Source organism: Myotis yumanensis, unplaced genomic scaffold, assembly GCF_028538775.1.
Source record: "Myotis yumanensis isolate MYYU_CA2020_CCGP unplaced genomic scaffold, mMyoYum1.0.hap1 SCAF_6, whole genome shotgun sequence".
In the NCBI taxonomy this organism is placed as follows: Eukaryota; Metazoa; Chordata; class Mammalia; order Chiroptera; family Vespertilionidae; genus Myotis; species Myotis yumanensis.
The window spans coordinates 81,275,573-81,301,288 of record NW_027223757.1 but is presented as its reverse complement, the minus strand read 5'-3'; the positions used below and the strand labels follow the sequence as shown (position 1 = coordinate 81,301,288).

The 25,716-nt window shown below is 43.3% G+C and overlaps 1 protein-coding gene across 4 annotated transcripts in view; it reads right to left on the bottom strand.

Moving 5' to 3' along the window:
• ADGRF5 (adhesion G protein-coupled receptor F5) overlaps window positions 1–25,716 on the bottom strand; it is a 103,310-nt gene that overhangs the window by 18,474 nt on the left and 59,120 nt on the right. For all 4 annotated transcript variants that reach the window (XM_070418454.1, XM_070418455.1, XM_070418453.1 and 1 more), the window contains exons 4-11: window positions 20,145–20,315; window positions 16,902–17,075; window positions 16,667–16,773; window positions 14,775–14,833; window positions 13,618–13,760; window positions 10,245–10,466; window positions 9,113–9,316; window positions 224–394 (exon numbers count right to left, since the gene is read on the bottom strand). In XM_070418454.1, the coding sequence (XP_070274555.1) occupies window positions 224–394; window positions 9,113–9,316; window positions 10,245–10,466; window positions 13,618–13,760; window positions 14,775–14,833; window positions 16,667–16,773; window positions 16,902–17,075; window positions 20,145–20,315 (1,251 nt within the window). The remainder of the gene's footprint in view (window positions 1–223; window positions 395–9,112; window positions 9,317–10,244; window positions 10,467–13,617; window positions 13,761–14,774; window positions 14,834–16,666; window positions 16,774–16,901; window positions 17,076–20,144; window positions 20,316–25,716) is intronic.

Below are 25,716 nucleotides of genomic sequence, written 5' to 3'. Positions count from 1 at the left end.
GCTGTTCCCTCTCTGCAGCCAGCTGCCCAGCCTACCCTTCCCCATGCTGAAGATTTCCGGTGAATTGGAGTGACACAGAGGGAATCCTCTCCTGTTCCCCATTCTGTGACTCACCCCAACCACACCCCCACCACCAGGGAAGGCCCTGCTTTATGGCTCAGGGATATTCCCAGTTGATTGGCAGCCCTGGGTTTGAGGTGAAAATGCTAGTAAGAGTCCTTACCCACAGATGTGAATGTCACTTCTATGTTCTTACTGCCTCTGGCTCCGTGGAAGCTGATGAACTCACACGTGTAGGTGACTGTCCTTCCAGCCGACCCGCTGGGACACTGACTCCCGTCAGCCTTGAGGGTGTACCTGCTGCAGCCGGAATCTGAGTCTGCTTCAGAGTTTCCTGCAATGACACAGGCAGTTCTTTTGCTGTCAGAGGGGGGCCGAGTCAGTGAAAAAGAGTTATTAATTAAGTTAGGTTTCTTCTCTCTGAATGGAGAGGTGACAGGAATATGTAGTTGTTAGGCCTGCAGACTTGGGAACCAGTTTGCCTGGCTACAGATCCCAGCCTCAAGCAATTACTGGCAGGGCATTGATGAGAAAGTCACTACACTGCTCTGTGCCTCAGGTTCTCCAAATGTAAAATAAGGAGAAATAATAATAACCACAGCCCAGGATTGTAGTTAGGTGCAATGAGTTAACATAAAAAATAATTGATCTCATTCATTTGTGGAATATAATGAACAACATAAACTGATGAACAAAAATAGAACCAGAGACACAGAAGCATCAAACAGACTGTCTAACCTATGAGGGAAGATGGGGGGGCGGGGGGGGGGGGCGGGCGCGGAGGTGAGAGGGTAAGAAATCAACCAAAGGACTTGTATGCATGCATATGAGCATAATCAATGGATACAGACAGTAGGGGGGTGAGGGCATGTGCTGGGGGGTGGGAGCGGACAAGGAGAGGTCAATGGAGGAAGAAGGAGACTCATGTAATACTTTAAACAATAAAGAATTTAAATTAAAACAAAAATAAACACTTAGACTGGTGCCTGGCTGGGGCCTGCCCCATTAGTGACAGTTGTTAGAATGTGAAAAATAAAGAAAGAAAACCAAGGTCTTTGGACATGATTTCCACTGGAAAGAAAAAAATCAGGTTACTTAGATTGTTATTATTATTATTGAAAGGACAAAGAAACAAGACTGGAACAGTTGATATTCATCTCATTGGAGAAACGTTTTCATAGATTTTTCCATCTTATTAGTCTATATGTTTTATTGGAAACTTTAACTTCATGCTTTCTCGGCTTAGCAGCTGTTTCCCCTTCAAAATAGATCCTCTTCATTACCTTGCTTTTCATTCCCAGAAGCCATGCCCTCCAAGGCCTCTTTACTTCTTGCCCATGGCGCTATAACCCTCCTGGTGAATGTTTTCTACTCCACTCTTTCCCTCTTCTAATATCGCCTACTATCAAGAACTCCTAAAGCATCCTTCAAACACTGCCAACCTTCCAAAAATTAAAGAAAAAGAATAAACCTTCTGATTAGCTCCAGCATAAATGCATCTTTTTCAGCCCTAGCTGGGTAATCAGTGATGTTTGAAATACTTTGATTGATATGTAACCAGCTTTTCTCCCCAGTCTCCCAAACGGTTCAAAACATGAAATTGATTTTCATCTTCACACACTTGACTAAATTACCTCCTAGCTCATAGGCACAAGTGTCCCTACTTATCTCTATAGCTCACTCCTCCACTTCTTTTTTTGCAAATCCATGTCTTCCAATTCCTCCAGGCCCTATGCCATCCTTTAACTCTCCTCTCCCTTATGTCTTTAATCTTTCCTTGGGCTCTTTCATGCTAACCACCAGGTCTTGTCTTCCCTTTCTAAAATAACTTTCCTAATCTGGAAGCTTCTCTAGCCATCACTGCATTTTCATCCTCTCTTCATACCACAAGGCTTCTGCATTTGCCACCTTTAGTATTCAACTCCGACTTTTTATCAAACTGCTGCGATTTACCTTCTTTCCCTTATTCTCCACTGAAAGTGCTCCTGTAAGGCCACCTGTGATTTCTTCTTTCCCAGACTCAGTGGCTTCTTCTTATGCTACCCATTCTGCTGACCACCTTCTCTGTGACGTGGCTACTCAATTCCACAGTCTCTCCTGCTTCTCTTCTCTTTTCATCCCTCCTTCTGGGTCTCCTTCCCAGGCTCCTTGCCTTTGTTCCCTTCATAAATATTGGTGTTCCCAAGGATATTGGCCTTGCCCAAGCACTCTGATATTGCTTCGTTCTTACCTTTATCTCTACTGTTTCACCGGGGAATGTCATCTACACCATGGCTTCTATTATATCCTGTATTTGGATGACTCTCCACTCTAGCTCTAAGAGAAACACTCTCCCCCTTGCCGTTGTGGCTCAGTTGGTTGGGTGTCTTTCTGAGCACTGAAGAGTTGCTAGTCTGATTCCAAGTCAGGGTACATATCTGGATTGTTGGCTTGATCCCCAGTAGGGGGTGTGCAGGAGGCAGTCAATTGGTGTTCTGCTCTTACATTGATGTTTTTTTCTCTCTCCCTCCCCTTTCCTCTCTCTATAAAAAATCAATTTAAAAATATTTTAAAAGAGAGAAGAGAGAGAAAAACTCTTATTGGAAACTCTAGAAGTGAATTCCCAAGTGTCAATTTGATATTTGCGGCATCTCCAATTCAACGTGTCCAACTGGAACTCATCTTTCTCTTCCCCAGACAAAGCCTGTATATCTTCTCATGTGTCTTTTCTTTGCCAATGGCAGCTCACAAAATTAAAACTCTTAAGGTTATTTTTAATTACTTGCATTTCCTCACATTCCACTTCCAACCAGTTGTAAAAATGTTTAGGTTGTACTTCTAAATCATCTCATAACTGTCTTATCCACTCCAACTCATGGTCACTAACCTGGGCCCCATTATCCGTTATCTGCCAATTGCATGCTGTTGTAAGTGGGTCTCTATTTTTTGGTTATTTGGCCCTTCAATCTATTGGCTACACTACCTCAAAATTTATTTTTAGTTTTTAAATTTTCTTTTTCTAAAGTTCAGCCCCTATCATCCGACTTCTCTCCTTTTACCTTTAAATCTTACCATTGCTTTCAAAACAAACTAAAATCTCCTTAGTGTGGTATATGTATTTATTCACATATGCTTTCAACTGCCTCTGCACTCTTTATCTGATTCTACATCACTTTCTTAAAAGTTAGGTCAAGTCCTTCAGCATGCCTATAGCTTCATACCCTATGTGTTCATACCTGTAATATGACTCTTACTCATCCTTCAAGCCCAGCTTTCTTACCAAACTAATGTGCAAGAAAATGAGCTACGAACAATAGGGCATATAAAGACATGTACAGAAATAATTATAATATCTAGTAGATAGGTTTCATAAGAAAGAAGTAATTACAGTATGAAGATTAAAGGAGGGAAGTTTTATTTGGAAGATTTCAAAGGAGAGGGAAGATTTGTTCTAGGCCTTGAAAGACATAGATGGAAATGGTGGCTGTGGTGTTCTGGTGTGCAGTGAGGGTATGTGGGGGTGTGTATGAATCAGTACTCCTTGGAGAACGTGGTGTTCTGTGAACCTGTTTTAGGAGTTGGGGTTGGGTTGGGGGTAATAAGCCATGTGAGCTCTAGCCCCGCCTCCCCCCCCCCCCCCCCCCGCCCCAAACCCTTTCTCTAACTCAAGCAGCTCCGTTCTGATATGCCTTATGCATTAGACATTTGGTCTCAATCAGGTGTGATTTTGCCTTTTTGGGGGACACTTGACCATATTAGGGGACATTTTTTGGCTGTCACAACTAGGGGTGCTCCTGGCATCTAGTGAGTAGAGACAGGGATTCTGATAAACACCCTGCAATGTACACAACAGCTACCCTCAGCCTGGAATGATTTGGCCCAAAATATCACTAGTGCTGAGGTGGGGAGACCCCGAGTTATACAAACACACAGATTTTACGTCAAGAAAAAATTCTACAGTTAAATCAGAAATTACAGGTGGAAGCCAAAGCACAGAAGCAGCAGTGTGCTGGTCTTGCTCAGGAAAAAACAGTAGTTCTGTGAGGCTGAACCCTATAGCGTGGAGATAAGGCTCCAGAGAGATGGCAAACTCAGAAAACAAAGGTGGGAACTCTGAACTGGCAGCGTTCCCATTGTATTTCATACAACATCATGGGGCTGTGCACCTCGGGGTCCTGCCTGGAGGGTACTGAGTGCAGCTGATAAGCTGGTACTGTGCTCTCTGGAGAAGAGATGGTATGCAATTACACATTTGCTGCTCAAGATTAGATCATATCCGATGAAAATTTCCCACCAACCACACTGAGGAAAAGTGAGGGGCTGGCTTTTAAAGCTATCGTCATGATCAGAAAATACTTATTGTGGTAGACTCAGTGCATTCAGGTCTATTTTAAATATTTTACATTGATCATCTCAGTGTTTCTCCTCTCTTGTAAAGTAGGTACCATTATCACTGTTTAATGGACGAAGGCCTGGGAGTCCACAAGGTGCCCCAACTTGCCCTGCATCAGGACAAGGGCACGTGGCTGAGCTGGGATCCGGCTTCCCGAGACGAGACACTGTCCTACTGAAAAGCACAGGGTGTAGGCTCATGATTCCAGGACTGAAGACTTGGCACAAGTTCTTTCTTTTTCTTTTTTAAAATCCAATTTGGTGGGCATTCCTTCAAGTAGAGCAACGGTTCCCAACCTGTGGGTCGCAACCCCTGAAAATACATCCTGCATATCAGATATTTACATTATGATTCATAACGGCAGCAAAATTACAGTTATGAAGTAGCAACGAAAATAATTTTATGGTTGGGGGGTCACCACAACAGAGGAACTGTATTAAAGGGTCGCGGCAGTAGGAAGGTTGAGAACCACTGAAATAGAGGATTTAAAATCGGATTTGTTTGTGGCATTGCTAGGAACAGAGAGCGACACGGAGAAGAAAGAGAAAGAGCTGTGGGTGAGGAGGGAGCCTTTTGCCACTGTCATGGAGACTTGTCCTCCTGTGTAAATGAGGGATTAGACTGAGTCCGCGGCTCTTGCTCCGCTTTGCCCAATAAAATCTCCAGTGACATTTAAGAACTTATGCCACTGCCTGGAGCCCAAACCCAATTCCAGTTTAGTTGCTCTCGAGTGAAGCCCTGACACCTGGTCTTTTTAAAAACAAAACCAAAAGGGTGGCCCTTTCTTGCCGCCAGGATGGAGAATGCTTCAGCACATCCAGTTGCTTCTCTACTTTGGTCTCGCCTCAGTCCTTGAGGCAGGCGGACTCCTAGTGGCACTTTATAAAGTGTAGCTGAATGGATAAGAAAACAAGACCCATGTATATTCTGTCCAGAGAGACCCACCTCAGGACAAAAGATACACACAGACTAAAACTAAAGGGATAGAAAAAGATATTTCATGCTAATGGAAAGGAAATAGAAGCTCTGGTAGCAATACTTATATCTCACAAAATAGACTTTAAAACAAAGGCTATCGTAAGAGGCAATGAAGGACACTATGTAATGACAAAGGGGGCAATCCAACAAGAGGATATAACCCTTGTAAACATTTATGCACCCAACATAGAGGACCTAATTATGTAAAGCAAATCTTGATGGACACAAAGGGAGAGATTGATAGTAATACAGTTATAGTAGGGGATTTTAACACTCCAGTGACATCAGTGGCTAGATCTTCCAGACAGAAGACCAACCAGAAAATGGTGGCCTTCAATGACTCACTAGATCAGATGAATTTAATTGATATCTGCAGAGATTCTATCCCAAAGCAGCAGAATATATGTTCTTTTCAAGTGCACATGGAACATTTTCTAGGATACTAGTAGACCACATGTTAGGATACAAAAGAAGTCTCAATAAATATAAGAAATTGAAATCATATCAAGCATCTTCTCTGACCATAATGGTATGAAACTAGAAATAAATCATAAGAAAAAAAACTGAAAAATACACACAAACATGGAGGCTATATAAAGTGACATGAACAGCACAAGACTGATTTCTATTCAACAAGGGAAGAAGGGTGGTCTCACTTCTTTATCTCCTCCTCATGCTATTTGGCTGCAAAACTAACCTTTCAGACAGCGCACAAACATGCACAATAACATAAAAACGTAAGTGGGGCAACTGGGAAGAGGAGACAAAGAAGGGAACGGTGGAATCTGAGGCTGTACCTCTCTCACCAGTCACTCGGTGCTCCCTGCTGTCACAGCTCTGTCAGTCAGCCAAGAAGGAGCTGACACCCTCTAGTAAAGATTCAATTGCTTTATGAGTAATCGGCATGAGATGAGCCAGGAAATAGGGTAGGCAGGGCCAGGAAGAAGTTTATGAACGCATTTGGGAACCGTCCTAGCTTGTGGCCAAAAGGGAATTAGATTTCATTATGTTTTACCATCATGCCACCTAAGAAGAGCTATGGTGACACTATCAATTCTGTTGCCCTTCAATTCCCCCAACTTGTCAATACATTCCTGCACAGTCAAAGCTAGTGTTGGATATAGGAAAATGAGAAGCCCTGCTAATAATAATAATAACTATTTTTACCTCTGCTATTACTACTCCTAGTAGCAGCATTAATACTACAGTAGTCCCTCTTTATCGGCAGTTTGCTTTCTGCTATTTTAGTTACCCACAGTCAACCATGGCCTGAAAATATTAAGAAATATTTTGGAAAATTCCAGAAATAAATAATTCATAAATTTTTATTGCACATCATTCTCAGTAGCGTGATGAAACCTTATGCACGCTATATGTAACAGTACAATTAGATATTTAGAGAGAGATCATATTTACAAAATCTTTATTACCATATGTTATCATTGTTCTATTACTAATTATTATTGCTAATCTCTTACTGTGCCTAATTTATAAATCAAACTTTATCATAAGTATGTATGTCTAGGAAAAAAACCGTATATCTAGGGTTTGGTACTATCCACAGTTTCAGGCATCCATGGGGGGGTGTCTTAGAACGTATACCCGTGGATAAGGGGGCTACGGTATTACTTCTGCTACCATTATTTATATCATAGTTGGTGTCTGTTGATTTGAAAAACTGCAGAGATCCCTCCCTATTCAACAGACCCTCTCCCCTTAAAGCTAGAAATCCTACCTTTGCTGATTACTTCTTTCTGTCTTATTTCTTGCCAGAGTGTTTTGAAAATAACATTATGTTTCTGAGATGAGGTAACACGTTCAGTTCCAAATGTTTGGGGTGAATTAGTCAGCTAGATTGTTTCTTACTGGCCTGGAAAAATGGCTTTGGAATCACCTGTAGAACTTGGAGCAAAATTGCTGCAGAGAGGGGGCAGTCAGGGTGGGGAGGAAGGGCAGGGTGCCCAGAGCAGAGGCTAAACTCATCAGAGAACTGATTTCTGCAGCTCCCCAGGCGGCCAGCCCTGTGACAGGAAACCCATTGTTCTGAGGCCGCTGAGCCCGCACTGGGCATGGGGACTGTCTGAAGTGGTGGCCACAGAGAGGTCTCTGAGCATCTGCACCGCAGACTTCCTGGCTCGTCTGCCAGAGGGCGATGCTTTTCACCTCTCACCCTGGAGAGCTTATGCGCTTTCCCAGGAACCTTGCAAGGTCTTTCTCCCAGCTGGCGGTTCCTTCAGGATGCCCACACCTCCTCTTCCTTCACAATCAAGGAAGTGACTACGCGGACCAGTGTCAACATTCCAGCACTTACCAGATGCCTTTCCCATTCTTCTGGGGACTTTAAAGTCCAATACAAACAGCAGCTGAGATGGGCTTTACAAAAGAGGTGTGCTCAGGAAGAGGTGCGTGCCAATCGATCATTATTTTGTATTTCATAATTTAATAGGGTCGGATGGCAAAGGCTTTGTAAAATAAGGTCTCCACCAGCACGGATGTATTTCACGGATGAAGCCACACTTCACTGGAATGATTTTTTTAGGGTAAATATGGACACTTAATACTGTCGTTTCTGAAGGGGAGGTTTGGGTATTGTTATATGAGGGCTTTAGGCAGAAAGCAGGCTCTGCCTCTGTGCACACTGCCGGGTCAGTGCACCCCAGCCCTGGCCCACCAGGTATGGGAAGAGAGTTTGGCCCAGATAAACACCGGTCTTATGACACAAGGTTTCAAGTGAGTCCCAATCCTTTGCCTTTTCCTATTGTGACAACTGTGACTAAGTCATTTAATTTGGATCCCAATTTCTTTTTGAAAACTGGATGGAAAAAAACCTCCAGCTTCCAACTTGTGGTCAAGTTTAAAATGTGATTAAAAGTAATAACATGTTGGGGACCCTTTTCCCCTTCCCTACTTGGGAGTCTGTTCTGTGGGACATTCCCCCTCCCTACGTGGGGTTCTGTACTTGTTCTTCAATAAATCTCCACCTTTGCTATACCAAAAAAAAAAAAAAGTAATAACATGTTTGTGGTTTTTTTTTTTCAAAAATTGGTATATCACAAACTGCTATGGCAAACAGAGTTAGTACTGCTATTTTAATTTATTAGGAGTAGGATTGTCATTCACCAGTGTAAAGGGGGGTTGGGGGGATGGGGGACTTCAGTTAGATCTCAGATCTAAAATGAAAGCAAACGGTTCAGAAATGGACATGAGACAATTGAGAGGTAAATAGGTCTACACAGGGAGATAAAAAAACAAACAAACAAACCAGAGACACAGAATTAGATAACAGAGAAGAAACTGTGGATACAAAGGCAGAGAAGTGAGAAGAGAAGAGACATGGAATGAGAAGTTCCAAGTCAGACTCCAAAGCAAAGGTGATGACCTCACCCTTCACTCTTTGCTGAAATTGGAAAGGCTAGGAAGGTGGGGACAAGCTTTTCCATAGGCAGCAGCCTCCATGGACCTAAGTCATTATGTCACTCCCTCTTGGATCTTCTCTGCCAGGATCTTGACGACCCACGCATGACACATATACACATATGTTTTTGGAATTTTGTTCTCGAATGGCTAAGCGGGAGCTGGCATCAAGCCTAGTACTTTTTCACAGTCTGAAGTCTAGAAAGAAACAGCCATCGGACATTTCCTCTCCCACCCGCGGCATCTCCCATATTTCCTTGGCCACGAAAGGGCATCCGACATTCTTACCTGGAATGGTTATCTCCCCCTCCTGCTTCCATTCCACTTTACTCCAGTTCACATTGATCTCACTGCAGCAGTTCAGAGACACTGGACTGTTGTCACACGTCACCTTCGTGTCTTCACTTGGAAAAATTCGGATGGGGATCACATTAATCTTTTTTCTAGACTCATATTCAAAAATATCCATGGTCAGTTTGCAAATATATTCACCTGCACGGAATACACGGAAGCATTCGTTACTATGAGTTGATTGCTATTGATACTTAGAAGAAGGACAGCCTCGGGGCATGTGTCATGACAGTGCTTCGAGAAACATCCTTTTCAAACGCATCTGAGACTTGGTCTAACAGCCCTGAATAACATTCAGGAAGTGTGAAGGCCAATGAAGGTACTTCTGATGCCACAAGGTGATCTCACACTTGGTACTTACTGGTAAGTAAAATGTGTGGGGGTGACACAGGTGGGAAGGAAACACAGGAAAGCCATGGAGAACTGGAAGACTGGGTAACTCTGGCATTCTACTGAGCTCTGTGGCAAAATCAGAATCCACAAAGATGTTATAGGCCCCAGGTGTCTGCCACCCAACTTCATTCACAGAAAAAGATCCCCCTGTTAGCCTCTGGACTCTTGGGGGCTTATTAAATTCTAGGATGTCAGGTTTAAGACTTGTGCTCTGAGGGTGCTGGGGAGAGGGGCAGGTAGAAAGGATTGCAATGGAGGACAAGGAAATTTTGAGGGGAGGTGATGGAAATGCGTATTCTCCCGATTACGACTATAGTTTCAGAGGTACACATAGATAAAAACTTACTAAATTGTTCACTTTAAAGATGCACAGTTATTACATGTCCATTCTACCTCAACAGAGCTGTATTAAAATTTTAAAAAATTAAAAAGCGTAAGTCTGGTTTTTTGTATCAGGTTCCAAACTCGTAAGTTTCAGTAAATGTGGAAAACTGTACTTGTCTCCCAAGACTAATTTGCTTGGCTTGATATGCCATGGGATTGATTTTCAATTTGGAAAAGTCGAGCCTGGTGACTCCTTTTTGAAGATGGACCGCTCTCTACACGTTCTTAGGTCTGCTCTCTCGGAGCCCTTCATCCCTTCCCCCTGCTGGTGAGTTACTGGGCGGACACCCACCCGCGTCCCCCAGGGTGATGTTGAACACGGTGAGGCGCGACACGGAGGTCAGGTTGTTGAGCACGGTGGTGTACACCCAGAACCGGCTGCCGTTCTGGATGTTGGCGTGCCTCCCCACGTGGTGCCAGGACACGTTGGAGGACAGAACGTCGTTTTCGCACACCAGAGTGACCGTATCCCCTTCAAAGATGATTTCTGGTGTGACAAAGAACCTGGTTTCATCTGGAAACCCAAAGAAAACAATTAGTAGGGTTCTGAAGCAAGTAAAGGCAACTACTACGACTCACCAGACGCCACTCCACAGGGTTCTCAGGAGGTCGCCACAGCATCTCATCTGTGGTGCTCTCTAGACGGAGGCAACACGTCCTCCTCCCTCCATCCCTGGGCAGCTGTTCTCTGCGGCCCAAGGAGTGAGAGCCCGCCAGTTTTGCACGACTAGGGACACGACTTCCACTGTGGGGTCTTTGCACACTTAAGAGTCCCCAGGGGCAGTAATGGGGATCCCAAGTATATTTTTAATATTTCAAATAGTCTGGCAGAAAATTGCAAGCTACCTTGGGAGGTGACTTAGGGGAACAGTAGCTACTGTTATTGTTTTCACAGTAAAACTCTGGAGAGCCATTGCATGAAGTAATCCCCTGGATAGAGACACACAATTTGTTATTTCTGTATGTCCTTCTAAGGTGGCCCTGTTTTTACACAACAGGAGGTTCTCCCTCTAAGCTGTGTCTTGTGCGTGTCCCTCCTGCGGTCCATGAGGGGAGGGGTTGGCGGAGCTGGGTCAGGAGGCACTATGAGCCTCTTTTGCATGGGCTTCCTGCTCAGACCAGACTTCTCCAGACTGTAAACATGGGACTCAAACATCTTAAGATTCATTCCAGGTGATCTGATGTTCTGATCAAAATGTCAAGGTATCTAAATATTTCTTACCATTTTTTTAGGTTCCTATTTAGGTTTAAGATTTTTTAAAAGCATATTCAACCATTAGGAATCAAGGCCACCTATGAATAGTTAGCACAGTGAACTGGCTTTGAGGTCACACACACTTGTGTTACTTCCTATATGTCCTGGAGCAAATTATTTGCCCTCTCTAAGCCTCCATTTCCTCACCTGTAAAATAAAGATAGTAATATTTGCCTCAGGGAATATTAAAAGATGAAATATGTGGAAAATACTGGGCTTACCATAGAAAAGGTACAATAATAGCGCCTTCTTTTCATTACTATCGTTGCTAATAACTATGACTAGTAAAACTGCCAGGATCATATGGTTGTATAGAACTGATCATAAATTTATTGGCAGTGATTAAAGAAAGGGATGTCTAGTTAAGGGACCCTGCTGATGAATTGAGGATCACCAGAGGGTTAACATATGACAAAACCAATGGAACTGTTCTAAAGATTGTCATGAGCTTTTTGTGTTTCATAAAGACAGATTTAAAAATGGGTTCCTGCCCTAACCGGTTTGGCTCAGTGGATAGAGTGTCGGCCTGCGGACTCAAGGGTCCCAGGTTCGATTTCAGTCAAGGGCATATACCTTGGTTGTGGGCCCATACCCAGTAGGGAGTGTGCAGGAGGCAGCTAATCGATGTTTCTCTCTCATCGATGTTTCTAACTCTCTATCCCTCTCCCTTCCTCTCTGTAAAAAATCAATAAAATATATTTTTTAAAAAATGGGTTCCTGATACCAACTCATTCACTCAGCATTTTTCTTGCTTGTTCTCTTCCTCTCCCCTGTCCCTCAGATACAATTTTGTAAAAGCACGCAGTCACTTGAATTTTTTGATATTTGTATTCTGGGTAAACACCACCAATACTATGGAGAGCAGGGCGGTGTCTGTGCACCCCATGGAATTGCACAAAACATAAGTTCATGTTTCGTGGTCTAAGGCTGAGCACATCACAGACTCACATTCTGGTCTTTGAAGGAGGACAGAGATGGATGTAGATCCTCTGCAGAAAAGGGAGTCGAGTACCATTCCCAATGACTTCATTGCTCTTTGGAAGAATAAGCCATGGATACTAAAGCACCTTTATTTCTGGACTGACAGCCACTGAACAGTAAGGCTGCTGCATCTTATTCATTTAAATGTTTGACTATCCTCAGCACAACTGAAATTTTTTGGGGGAGAGGGGAAATAATAATACTTGAAGAACACCTATGCAAGAAACTACTCCTCTCCTATGTCCTCAGAACAATAAATAAACATAAATTTTCAGGGGTGATGTTAGGGGTGAAGATGTGGCATGGCTAAAATTGCTTCTGTGTGAGTCCACACTTTTAGGCCACTTATTTCCCTTTTTTAACTTTCTGGGTTTCATCAGTTTGTTCTGAAATTTTCCCTCATTTATCCTGAATTTTTATTTTGCTATTTTATCTTGCATCTGTTGCAGCACTTTCTTACCCTTGTGTATATCTCTTTCAATATTTTATTTTTTAAAAAAGATCCGCTGTTAAAAATACCAGCAGAGACTGTAAAGAGAAAGAGCACAAACCTGCTGTGAGGACAGCCTAACCGCTGAGAAGGGCGCCCTTCCTCCCAGTTGTGCCCTTGGCCCTCTTTGCACTGTCCTCCCCGACAGTGGACCACGCTGCGCCAAAGAGGAACTACCTTTACTTGGGAACCATGGGCCTGTGTTATCCAGGACGTCTACCGGCCAAACTCCGGCCGCCAAATCTCTGCCCAGCCATCTCCCCTTGCTACCCCTTGGACAACAATATAGGTCCACACCTCCTAACACAACAGAGCCCAGCCCTGTACCCCATTTGTAAAACGTAGGAGAACATCTAAAATCCCAGGACTCTCACCACGGTTAGATGTGATCCAAAGCAGGGGTTCTCCAACTTTCCTGGGGATCAAGTCACCTGGAGGGCTTGTTGAAACAGATTGGCTTGGCTTGGTCTGGGGTGGCCCCAGGAATTTGCATTTCTAACAAGTTCCCCTGAGGTGCTGATGCTGCTGGTCTGGGGCCACACTTTGAGAACCACTGCTCTAAAATAACAGTGGCCCCCTATTTCATACCAGGGCACTTCATGAATATCCCAACCTGCACCACCATGTTGGTTGTTTATTTTTTGAATATCTTGGGCCTGTGACAGTAATTTTTAAAACCCATAATGGCTCCGTGGCCCCCTTGCAAAATCTCTCCCCTGGCAACCTCTCCCCCAACTACAGTGAATTAGTCTTGTTGAGAGGCTGTGCACCAGCCTAAGGCAGGGAGATGGCACATAGACCTCTATGCTGGGGACCGGAGACTCTCCCCACGGAGGACATCACAATGTAATTTCGTAGAGTTCAGCATAACAGTAAACACCCTTGTCATATCTAAATGGAATGATTGCACAGGGGAAAAATGTAGCAACATCTACTTACTACTAGTCACTGCTTGGAAGGAAGTGAAGTCCATTTTGTAGGTCTGATTGAGGTTCTGTGTGACCAGCTCATTCGCTCTGTGTATTAATCCAGGGGATGGTGTTGTAGTTCTGATTTCATACGCCACAACCACACTTCCGGGCCTGGACAGAGACCATGCAGTTCAGTAAAGCAGTGACTGACCTGGAAGAGTCTAGATCAGCGGTTCTCAACCTGTGGGTCGCGACCCCTTTGGCGATCGAACGACCCTTTCACAGGGGTCGTCTAAGACCATCCTGCATATCAGATATTACATTATGATTCATAACAGTAGCAACATTACAGTTATGAGGTAGCAACGAAAATAATTTTATGGTTGGGTCACAACATGGCGAACTGTATTTAAAGGGCCAGAAGGTTGAGAACCACTGGTCTAGATCCTTATGGTTTATTTGTATGAGAAAACAAAACGGCAGGAAGGGTTCACTGATCTCAATGTGTTTTCGAACTCTAATGGAAAGCCTGAGGTGGGGCGTGGACACTCCACTGTATGCAGACAGGTGACATAAATAACAAAATAGCCAGACAGGGGTGAGTGAACAAATCACATAAACTGGCCATAGAGTGGCAGCCACAATGCAGGGAGTTGTCCTACAGCCATGCTGACCCAGGGTTACCAGAGAAGCTTAATGTCAAGTGAAGCCCAAATCCTCACTGTCCCTGTACCCATTCTTAACTTTTAACATTGGCAATCAACTGTTCGAAAAACTGTGCAAACCTTCTCAGGTCGGCCAAGGTGCCCAACTCTAGGGGGCACCACCCACATTGCAGCAGCCTGCACCTGTGGTCCTGGCTGGCCAACTTTTCTTGAATAAATGCATCATTGTGTGACATTATTTCACTTTTGTATTTCTGAACTCCTTAAACTACAAACTTATCCCATATCTTTGTAAAATTCTTGTGTGCATAGAATGAACACGAGTCCTTTTTCACCTTCCTTCTAAGTAGGTGCCTCTGTAAGGAGTGAGCTACAATTCTCAGTATTTCCGCCACCTTCAGCCCCAGCATTCTGCCCCTGTTGAGTGTCCCAGTGACGCCCCTCTAACAGGCTTTTCCTCCTTCACTGATGTGTTGGTCTGTGCCATTAGATAGAAATGACCCAATTACAGCATTCTTACCTGAACCCTGTCACAGTCACCAATTTGAAGCCAGGTAAAATACTGTAACCTTTCCAGAACTGAAAAATAAAGCAGACAGTGTCATGTAGCAAGGTCCAATGACAGAGATGTCAAAGATTAGAAACAGGGTAAAAAGCACATATTCCTGTTCACCCTGAGAGAAATCTCCTCCTATGTATGTTGTTAGCTCTGGCATCAGCTGATCTCTGAAGAAGTCATTCCTATTTTCTACCTCTGAAATTCTATGTTCTCTAAAAAGCAAACACCAGGTTAAATGTAGAAACATTTACTCAGGAAAACAACTAGGAAAGAATATGGGGGGCCTTGCCTGTGTGACTCATTGGTTGAACGTTGGCTCATGAACCAGGAGGTCATGGTTAGATTCCCGGTCAGTGTGCATGCCCGGATTGCGGGCTCATTCCCTAGTAGGGGGTGTGCAGGAGGCAGCTAACCAATTATTCTCTCTCATCATTGATGTTTCTATCTCTTTCTCCCTCTCCCTTCCTCTCTCTAAAATCAATAAAAATGTATGTATTCAAGAAAAAACAATATGGGAGAGGCAGCAGGAAAGCAGAGAGAGCCATTTAACCCTAAGTGGGAAAGAGTGGGAAGGAAGGTTGGATGAAACCATCCTAGACTGCCTGTGGGAAGGCCTTCAAAGAGGTCTGTATCCGGAAGATGCAGATCTTATGAGCTCATTCATTAGTAGTGAGCAACAAGCACTGTCATGGCCGTCAGAGGCAGCAGCTGGGGCCCGTGGTCAATTACATTCCCTGCAGTTGGAGATCTAGGAGGTACACTCTTAAGGCCACCGCACTGCCTCATGCCTCACTTAACATATTGCAGTGCTGGTTGAGCCAATGTGGTTTATGATGATGTTTTTACCAAAGTTCGTTCCTCTGAATACCAACCCGATAAGAAATTCAATTTGACTCAAGTCACATGTACAGGACAGATGCGATGTGCAGAGCACTCTGTACCAGGTACCTACATGGGGGGATCCAGAGTTTAGTATGTAACTCTCTTCCCCAAACGTACATGATTTTGCATGTAGTTGTGTGTATGAGAAGGACTCTCATGCTGTGTAGAACTATTACATGTCAGATATGTAAACCAGATGTCCAAGAGCTCTATGGCATCAGCACTCTAACATGGCATCCATGGAAAATGGTAATATTTGTGTGGCACACTCAGGTCAGCTCCTGGCCTGCTCCTGGATGGAGGCAGGAGCTCAGCTGCCCAGAGAGTTGGGGAAGTCATTATCTCAGGCTACCTGTAATAATTTGTGCCACACCAGTTGGGATGGTCTATTCCAAATAAGTTAATTCAAGTAAAGCATTTAGGTTTAGATAAAGTCATCCAATGTAATGCACTGACAATAGTGTCTGGCACAAAGTTTACAACTAAGGAAATATTCTCTATTTTCACGGGAGTAAATTTAAATCTGGCTTAAGTGTAAATGCCTATGAACTGTTAGCATAGAGTGATTTGGAACCCTCTCTGCCAGTCTTAGGCTGATCTGCCCAAAAGATGTTAGTAGTTTCATCCATGTGCTGTGTGAAGACAAATAGAAATGTACCATCAAGTGCTTCTAGATCAAGCTCTTGGGTCTCTGAATGGGTTTCAGTTAGTTTACCAGTATGTCACCAAATCGTATCTGAATCAATTTTATCCTGAAAAGAAGTCCCACCTAACGGTCAAGATGATGACCAATCATCCCTGAACAATGATTGCAGCTCTTCTGAATTCATCATCCCAGAAGTACAGGAGTGATTTTAATATCCACATTCATAAATTCTGACAGATCCAAGCAAACTATCCACAGTCAATGAGATAGATTTAGTGCAGCCCAAAGTTTGTTTGGTTCAGAGGCCGGTGAGGCCAAGACCTACCGCTGTTTCCAAGTCAGTCTTGTAGGACCTGTAGAGGGCAGAGGAGGTGTTCCTGAGGTCCTCTTGAAAGCCCACGTTGAGTCTGACTGACATTCTCAGGGTTATTTCTGAAAAAGGGGGCAATATTTAAAAATCTCATGTTAGCTTTTAAGAACACACAGGACACAGAAACATTTGCTTGATCTGGTACCAAATAGCCACTCAGCAAATGAACATTTAATGAGCAGTTACTTACCTCTCTGGAGCTGGCAAAAAGGTCCATTGGGAGGCAGCCCTTTAAGGCAATTGCAACGCCCTGCAGGGGCGTTGTCATACTCTTGACAAGTGAGATTGTGAAGGCACTGTTCCTGAGGCCACCTGTAGCCTGACTCGCAGGAGCACCAGATTTCATTTCCAGTAGGTCTGCAGACTATCGTCAACCAGAACAGGGAGGAGAGAGAAGATGGTCACCACTTTTGCATTTATAGACTGCAAGTAGAGACTAACTCCACTCCATATTGCCCTTCTGAGAAGTTCAAGAGTACTGCATGACAGTCCCATGGCTCCTATATGTATCACCATGTTATTAGGCCTGAGCATCTAAAAGATGACTACTCCAACTAGCCCAAGGCATGCCTACAATGGTGATACGAGAGATTTCTGACATCCAGTAGCCAGCCTCCAAGATGGGCCCTGACTATCCCTGCCTCTGTGTATTCACACTCTCATGTAGTTCCCTCTCATATTGTACTGGGTTGATCTGTGTGACCAATAGATTATAACAGAAGTATTACTTCTGAGATTAGGTTATAAAGACACTCCAGCTTTCACTTTGGTGGCTCTCTCTCATTCTCTCTTGCACCACTTGCTCTGGGGGAAGCCAGCTGTCATCACATGAGACTATGTCATGACATTTCACAAAACCACAGAGTGAGGAACTGAGTCTCCAGCCAACAGCTAGTGAGGAACTGAGGCCTGCTGGGAATCACATGAGAGAGCTTTGGAAGCAAATTTTCCACCCCTAGTTGAGCCTTCAGATGACTGCCCCTCTTGCTGACAGCTTGACAACTTCATGAGAGACCCTGAGCCAGAGCCTGCTAAGCTTTTCCCAAATTTCTGGCCTTCAGAAACTGTGACATGTTTGTTGTTTGAACGCTAAGTTTTGGGGTAGTTTGTTACACAGCAATAACAAATGAAGAGTACAAGCAAAATTGTGCCGTTTACATTTCATGTCAAATGTGAGCAGCCCAAACAGCCTCTGATACTAAGGGGACACTGAAAACAGAGAGCTGCATTTATTTCTAAAACTGGACCAAAGTCAAATCACCGGGAGCTGTTTTTTTCTGCAGACGGGCACCTGGGCAAAGGTTCAACAGAGTGACTCTCCAAAAGAAAGCTGTGAGATAATAGTTCCTGAAGTAGGAGGAACAACTGAGTCCCAGTGAGTCCTTGGATGCTGATGCAGCCCTGTGCTCTGGAAGTCGTGGGAGCTGAGCAGAAGTTTAGGGATCAGAGGGTGTCCAGGCTGCTGGTGAGGGTGGGGATCATTGGTGTGGGAATTTGAAGGGAGCCAAAAAGACCCTCTTTGTCAAAATCTCTCTTTTACTGACCTGAAATCCCACTGATAAAGCATTTTTTGTTTGTTTTTTGAGAGGGATGTGGGCATAGTATTTGAAGAACTTTTGACGCCCATGTAAAATACAAACTTGCTTTAAGAGGATGACAAAAGCTATCATCACCAGACCACCTACCACATTCCAGGTATTATTTGGTGCTTTACATACACTGTCTGGCCCTTAGTTTTGTTTGCTATTATTAAAAATGTCTTCCTTGAAAGGATCATAAAGTAAGCTGTTGGAAGAATGGGCAGGGAGAGGCATGGGAAGAGGAGAATGGAGAAAATTTGGGGGTGCTTAGATATTAGTTTCATGTTCAATAAGTCTAATCTTCACTGCCCATCCATCTCATCCACTCCTTCTGAGGTCAACTCTCCCCAGCTTTCCCCTCTGGTCCTGAGGTCCTTGAGCCACAAGCTCTCAGTTAACTATCAGGAAGTTGTCACCCCTTCAACATGTGAATAACCAGTCTTGCTGGCAGGATAAATTAAGCTTTCCCAGGGCATTCGCATCTTAAAAGAGAAATTTGCTAATTTAAATTGTAAATTTGTTAACCCAATTTGTAAACTTGGGTTAACAAATTTCTAAAATGGCATAAACAGTGGAGCCCCTGAAATCACACCTCCTCTAACAGAGCGAGACAAACCTAGGAGACTGTCTTAATATGTCTATATTGAGTGTACATAACATTAGCTCACAATGAAAGTTCAAGTGTTAACAATCACAACCTGTTCGACAAAAATGAACAACTTATATTTGATACTTATTGGTACATTTTGTTTACTAGAGTAGCTTTCTAGTATTCAAATAAATACCAAAGGTTACCATTAAAAAACTATTGGGAAGCAAAACAAAATTGACTAAAAATATATCAAGTTATTAATTTTTCCCATAAATAGGGGAGACAATTTTAGATGCAGATCTGTGCTGAGTAGAGACATAGAAAGATGTTTCCCATCTTGCTCCAACATAACTGGTTTTGTGAAATGTTCTACGGAAGAGTCCTTTTCATAAATACATTTGAGGAACATTGTGGGTGACTCACCATGCATTCGATCAGAGAACCTCATGGTAACTCAAGGAAATTAACGCTAATGCAGAATTTGGTGGGGAATGGAATCCAAAGGGAGCTTTAAGGCAGCTCTTTCAGGTTCATGCAGCGTATATTAAGAGCTAAAAATTAATATGCAGACTGACACTGTGATAGACTATTTAAAATATTAAAATTCAAGAAGATTTTTAAAAATAAGAATTTTATTCTTGTTACTATTTTGGAATAATAAAGTCCACATCTTAGTGTTTTGCAATTTGCAAAGCAGTAACCTTGTATAACACAAAGGGCAATCACATCTCACAGCTGCTATGACACAGAGGTGATGGTCCCCTGAGACATAGGAGAGCTATCATGACCTTGGAAGGGAGTCAATGACCAGAAAGTCCAATCCCATCGTCTGGGAGGTCCTGCTTAATGCCTTACTGCTGACCTAGGCATGTACCTGGTTCCTAGTTCCTGACCTATGATGCCAGAAAGAAGGGAATTGCTACTTATCAGCCTCCTGAACTCATACTTGCCATATCCACTGACTGCCCAGGGTAAGAGGATCCAGTCGTTTTCATGGCCATATCTTGGGACCACTTTGTGACAAGCAACAAACAAACCACTAAGTAAACATGCAGTCACCATTTAAAATAAGCAAACTGGCTGCAGAGTTTACCAACAGGGATTTCATCTGGAAGGCAATGTAGTAATAAAATCACAGGTCAAGCCTGTTGGGTCATTGCACTTGCCTACTCAGTATAATTTGCTCTAATGGGAGGAGCTCAGAGAGCCTTTCCTTGATATGCCTAATCCTCCATTCTGAAGCAACGGGTCTTTTACTTACCTGTTGTCACCTCTATGCTCAAAATGTTGGCAGCGGGGTCAGTGTCATTGCCTTGAATTGGGAAACTGAGGCTGTTCAGGTAAGCTTTGACAGGATCCAGGAAGGAGGCATTTTCAAAACTGATCTCAATATCAACAGTGTACTCTTTCGCTGGAGGATGACTCGTGGCAACTGAAATGAAGCATAAGAAAGCTGTGAGAATTTAACTGTGGGTGGTGGAGGGAGAACACGGTAGACATTTTAGCACTTAAAGGTGATGACAGGAACATGTGGATGCTGGACACATTTGCCTTTAAGAATTTCTAGACAAGCCCTGGTTGCTTTGGCTCAGTGGATAGAGTGTCGGCCCATGGACCGAAGGGTCCTGGGTTCGATTCCTGTCAAGGGCACAGCATGCAGGAGGTGGCCAATGTTTCTCTTTTTCTGTCTCTCCCTCTTCCTTCCACTCTCTCTAAAAATCAATGGAAAATTATCCTTAGGTAAGGATTAACAACAATAACAACAAAAGAATTTCTAATGAACTTTTTAGAGCAGCGGTTCTCAACCTGTGGGTCGCAACCCTTTTGGCAGTCGAATGACCCTTTCACAGGGATCGCTTAAGACCATCCTGCATATCAGATATTTACATTATGATTCATAACAGTAGCAACATTACAGTTATGAAGTAGCAACGAAAATAATTTTATGGTTAGGTTACAACATGAGGAACTGCATTTAAAGGGCCAGAAGGTTGAGAACCACTGTTTTAGAGGAAAAGAAGAATTTGTATACTGATCACCACCAGGCCCCCTCATGATGAGTCCTCTGGACAACTTTACTGTTTAAACCAGTGGTTCTCAACTTGTGGGTCGCGACCCCTTTGGGAGTCGAACGACCCTTTCACAGGGATCGCCTAAGACCATCTAAAAACACATATATAATTACATATTGTTTTTGTGATTAATCACTATGCTTTAATTATGTTCAATTTTTAACAATGAAATTGGGGGTCACCACAACACGAGGAACTGTATTAAAGGGTCGCCGCATTAGGAAGGTTGAGAACCACTGATTTAAACCAAGAAGGCAACTGGTCTGTCTGGTCTCAGAGCAGTGGTCTCTGGCCATTTAAGAGATTCACAGGCTAAGCTCAGGACTTGTCCTTCTTCTCCGTTCCCACACCCTTCTTCGTGTCCAAGGCCAAGGACCTCCGTGTGGAGAATGGACTGTGATGGGACAAGAATAGAAGCAGAGAGACCTAGCACGCAGGCTTTGGCAACAGTCTTGAGAGTAAATGCCAATACATGTCCTGACTCACCAGATGACTCAATATGTTTCAAACACCATTGAATTGACATGCATGTATTTTGAGAGCTGGACTACGCAAACTTGAGACCTCTGGGGAAAGTCATCTCGTTAATTCCCTTTGCTCCTAGCCTGGCGTGGCTTTCGGTTTTTACTCTGTGTTTCAGAATATGACAGGTGTTCCACAAAAGCAAAGTTGGCAAGTTGGAAAGAAAAATGAAAGAGATCTTCAGTTCTTCATTGTTTTTCTAAATTGTCTTCTGGCTGGTTGACTGGCTATCATTCTAGATGCATCTGGCCTCCACTACATACATGCCCACTGCAGGCAGGGCAGACAGTATATGTGTATCTCTATATCTATATCTATATCTATATCTATATCTATATCTATATCTATTCTTTCATAGTTTCCTATATGACATCATGTCTGGCTCACTAACGTAAGCTCCTCAAGGACAGGAACTGTTTCATTTCTCATGGCCTTACTCACTCCATCTGGCCTGGAGTCACCACATAATAAGTTTAATCTGTGACTCTGAGTTGTGACATATCCCTCACCTCTATGTCACTGTCAGAATCCTTGGCTCATTCTTGGCTGAAATATATAACTGGAGCAGAAGCCATAGACTAGGTTAGAAGCTAATGAACAACCTTCAAAAATTAAGAAAATTTTCTACAGATACATTGAGAAGGCAAATTGTGGTCCATTTTATTTTGTCATTCAAGTAAGAAAAAGATAAGTAAATACCTACAAAGCGATTACCCTAACATTTAAGTTAAATCTGGACCTATGATGCATATTTCACCATACAATGAAAAATTCTAAGTCTATTTTCTAAAAGGGCAAAGAATGTCTTCCATAAAATTGCAAGATTTGCTTTCAATGTTTCCAAGGATTATTTATGTGAAACACTAAAGTAGAGTAAGTTTACTATGGGAAATTCCAGTTGATAGATGTTTATGGTAGAAAACTGTAATGTTTGTTCACTTACAGTTGCAAACCGTGTTTGTCTTAGCATGTTGGTTTAAGTCCTCAACCTTGTTGAGAATTATTTCATTTTTGGCATCATTCAACTTAATATAATTAACACAAACTGTAGAAATGCAGATTTTCTTAAAATTAAGAATGCACTTTGCCCTGGCTGGTGCTGCTCACTGGTTAGAGCATTTGCCCACATAACGAAGGGTCTTGGGTTGAATTCCAGTCAAGGACACATTCCTGGGTTGTTGGTTCACTCCTAAGTTGGGAGGTGTGCCGGAGGCAACCACATTGATGTTTCTCTCTCCTCCTCCCTCCTTCCCTTCCACTCACTCTCTCTGAAAAGCAGTGGAATACATATCCTCGGGTGAAGATTAAAACAACAACAAAAAAGAATGCACTTTAAGGTGTATTTTCTCCTTTTAAAAATATATTTCCTGCAGAACATGTGACTTTTAAAACCAAATCTCAGTCTGTCATGATACTATGCTGTTGCCTCAAATTTCCTGGTTTTCTTTTTTTCTGATTCTCAAATGGTTTTGCGATGAAAGCAAGCTTTGGGGTGGTGGTCCGGGGAACTGCTTATCTTGATTTATGTGATCTGAACTAGACACAGTATCTTGCCCCTGGGAACATTTGCAAGGAGGGTAGGGTGGCTGCATATTTACAAGGTCTGCCTTAGAGCACATTCTTTTTCCTGAAAAGTAGTGCAGTAATATTTATACCCTCCAGAGGATTCCTAGCTCCAGGATCCTCTTTGCTGTGGTCAGTCGACTCTCCTCCCATGAATGTAAACAGGATTTCCTGGACGGGAGCTGCTTTTGAGATGAATGAGGTCTATAACAATCCCATACCCCCCACTTCATCACCTGCATTGTTGCATCCCAGGGTCTGATCTCAGCATAATATTAATGTCTGTCTGAGGGCCCTGTCTACCTCCCACCCATGAGCCCACCGCTCTGTGTTCTTTGCAGACTTAATTGCAGAACAAGCATGGGCCTGGAAAGCACGTGGTGATTCATGGATGTCATCACTCCCCACTGAAACCAAGGCAGTGAGTTCTTCCTCTGAGATCTCCCTGGGAGCTGAGCCAAAAACTTAAAATGCTAAGAGGAAAGTTCCTGTGCCTCTAGCGAGTCCCAGTCTATGGGATCTGTGCAACTACTAATAAGAGCACCAGCCTCTAAGGCCCTCTGTCCCTTATCCACCTTTTATGTTCACTAACTTCTAAAGGAGTTTCAGAGTAACCCTTGGCCCGAGCATCACTTCTCCCTGATCAAAAACTGGTAAGTATGAGAATCTCTAATAGAAAAGGAAACATCTTCTCCTTTAAAATGGTCAGTTCTTCCAAACAGGCTAAAAAAATAAATAAATAAATACCTTAGTAACTCAGAAGGCTTCGGGCTTGCCATTGGGAATCCCCTATTCCAGTGTCGCCCACACTTGACTGATGATTACACCCACCTAGGGAATTCTACACACACAGATATGTTGGAGCTTCCGCCTACGTGAGCCAAAGTAGAGTCTTGATGGGAGAGGAACAGAAATGTGAATTTTTCCCAATTCCCACAGGTGCTTCTGGTGATCAAGCAGGTTTGGGATCTAACATTTGAATCCAAATGAGGAAGCTGAGAAGGTGATCTTGGAGAACCAATATGAACCCATAAGTTTGTTCTTGGCTTTAGCGTGGGATTTTGTTTTCAACACCATCTGCTGGTGCTCCTTTGGGGGAACAATCGTGCAGTCTCCAAGCATATCTGCTTACTCTTATTTTTCCTCTTTTGCTTTAAGAGAACTGATACTTGCTCACCTCTTTCTTCAGGGATACCGAATAGATCCCAGGTGATCATAATGATAGTAACAATAATAACAGCAGCTGCCATTTATCCATTACCTGCTGGGTTCGAGGGCCATGAGAACAGTATGCAAACCCCCATTTTGCAGATGACAAAACTGAAACCATATGGACAGCAAATTTTAGAACTGGGATTTGAAGCTATGTTTTTCTGACTCCAAAGTCCATTTTATTTTAACTATATTCTGCCATGACTCAAACAGGAGATGATAATGAAAGTGCCCACTTTGTAAATCTTAAAGGACCATAAAAATATGAGGTATTATTGTTAAATGTGTCTTTGGGAAATGTGCAATTCCCAAAGTATGTTTTGAAATAACATTAAACTCAAAGGCAAAATTATTAATGATAAATGGAAGAATTAGCTAAAACTTTGCTCCATTTGCGTCAGCATAATAAATGTCTTAGAAATCCACGGTGAAGAAAGACACAATGACCTACCACTATTGGCATTTGTGGATTTTGACACTGACCCTTGCTCAGTTGGTTTGTTCCTTGGTTTAGCTATATATACAAAAGCCTAATATGCTAAGTGTCTGACCATTTGACCAGTCGATATGATGCGAACTGACCACCAGGGGGCAAACACTCCTACTGGTAGGTTAGCTTGCTGCTGGGGTTCGGCCAATTGGGACTGGGCAAGACAGGCCGGACACACCCTAGAGCCAACCTCCCATGGTCTCTCCACAGCCTCTAAAATATTTCTTCTAATTAACTTATTTTCAATGTGCATGAATCCATGCACCGGGCCTCTAGTTGATTTATAAGTAACGTTACTATATATTGAGTGGCTACCTCCCAGGGACTGTGCTTGGTGCTGGGGACACAGGGCATATTCTGCTCACAGCCTCAGACAGGCCTACAGTTTGAATAGAAATGCCAATCTCTGCCTCCTCTCCTGTCCCAAACCTGAGGACTTGCAGGAAAGTGATTCTTCTGTCCTGCCTCAGCTACAAGGTACCAGGGGGGATGCAGGGCTGTTCCCCCACCCCTCTGTGGGTGTGTTAAGAGGCTTCCACACTCGCCTGCTGCCCCTGGGCCATCTGATTCCAGACAGTTTAATGTGTTTTCTTTTTCTCGGCTCCTGTGCCCTGGTGTTGTTTGTCTGAATTTTTCTGACTCACCGATGCCCCCGTGGAAGGTAGCACATTCCAGGTGTCACCCGTGTCACAGATGGAGGCCTATCTGCAGGCCCAGAAGGCACAAACCAGCCAGGATTTCCCCTCTCCTTCCCCATAAATCACTGCCCACCACACGGCACTTATCTTAAAGAGACCTTTCTGGAAAGTTGTCCACAAACTGAGACAAGCAGTTCGGTCTTAATCACAGCTGTTAAAGCAAACAATACTACTTTTGCCCGGCAACTCTAATAGGAATTATGGCTCCTCAAAAGTCAGAGCCAAATTAGATCCATAAATTAATCTCCCACCTGCAAAAGAATGAAGGCTGCTAAC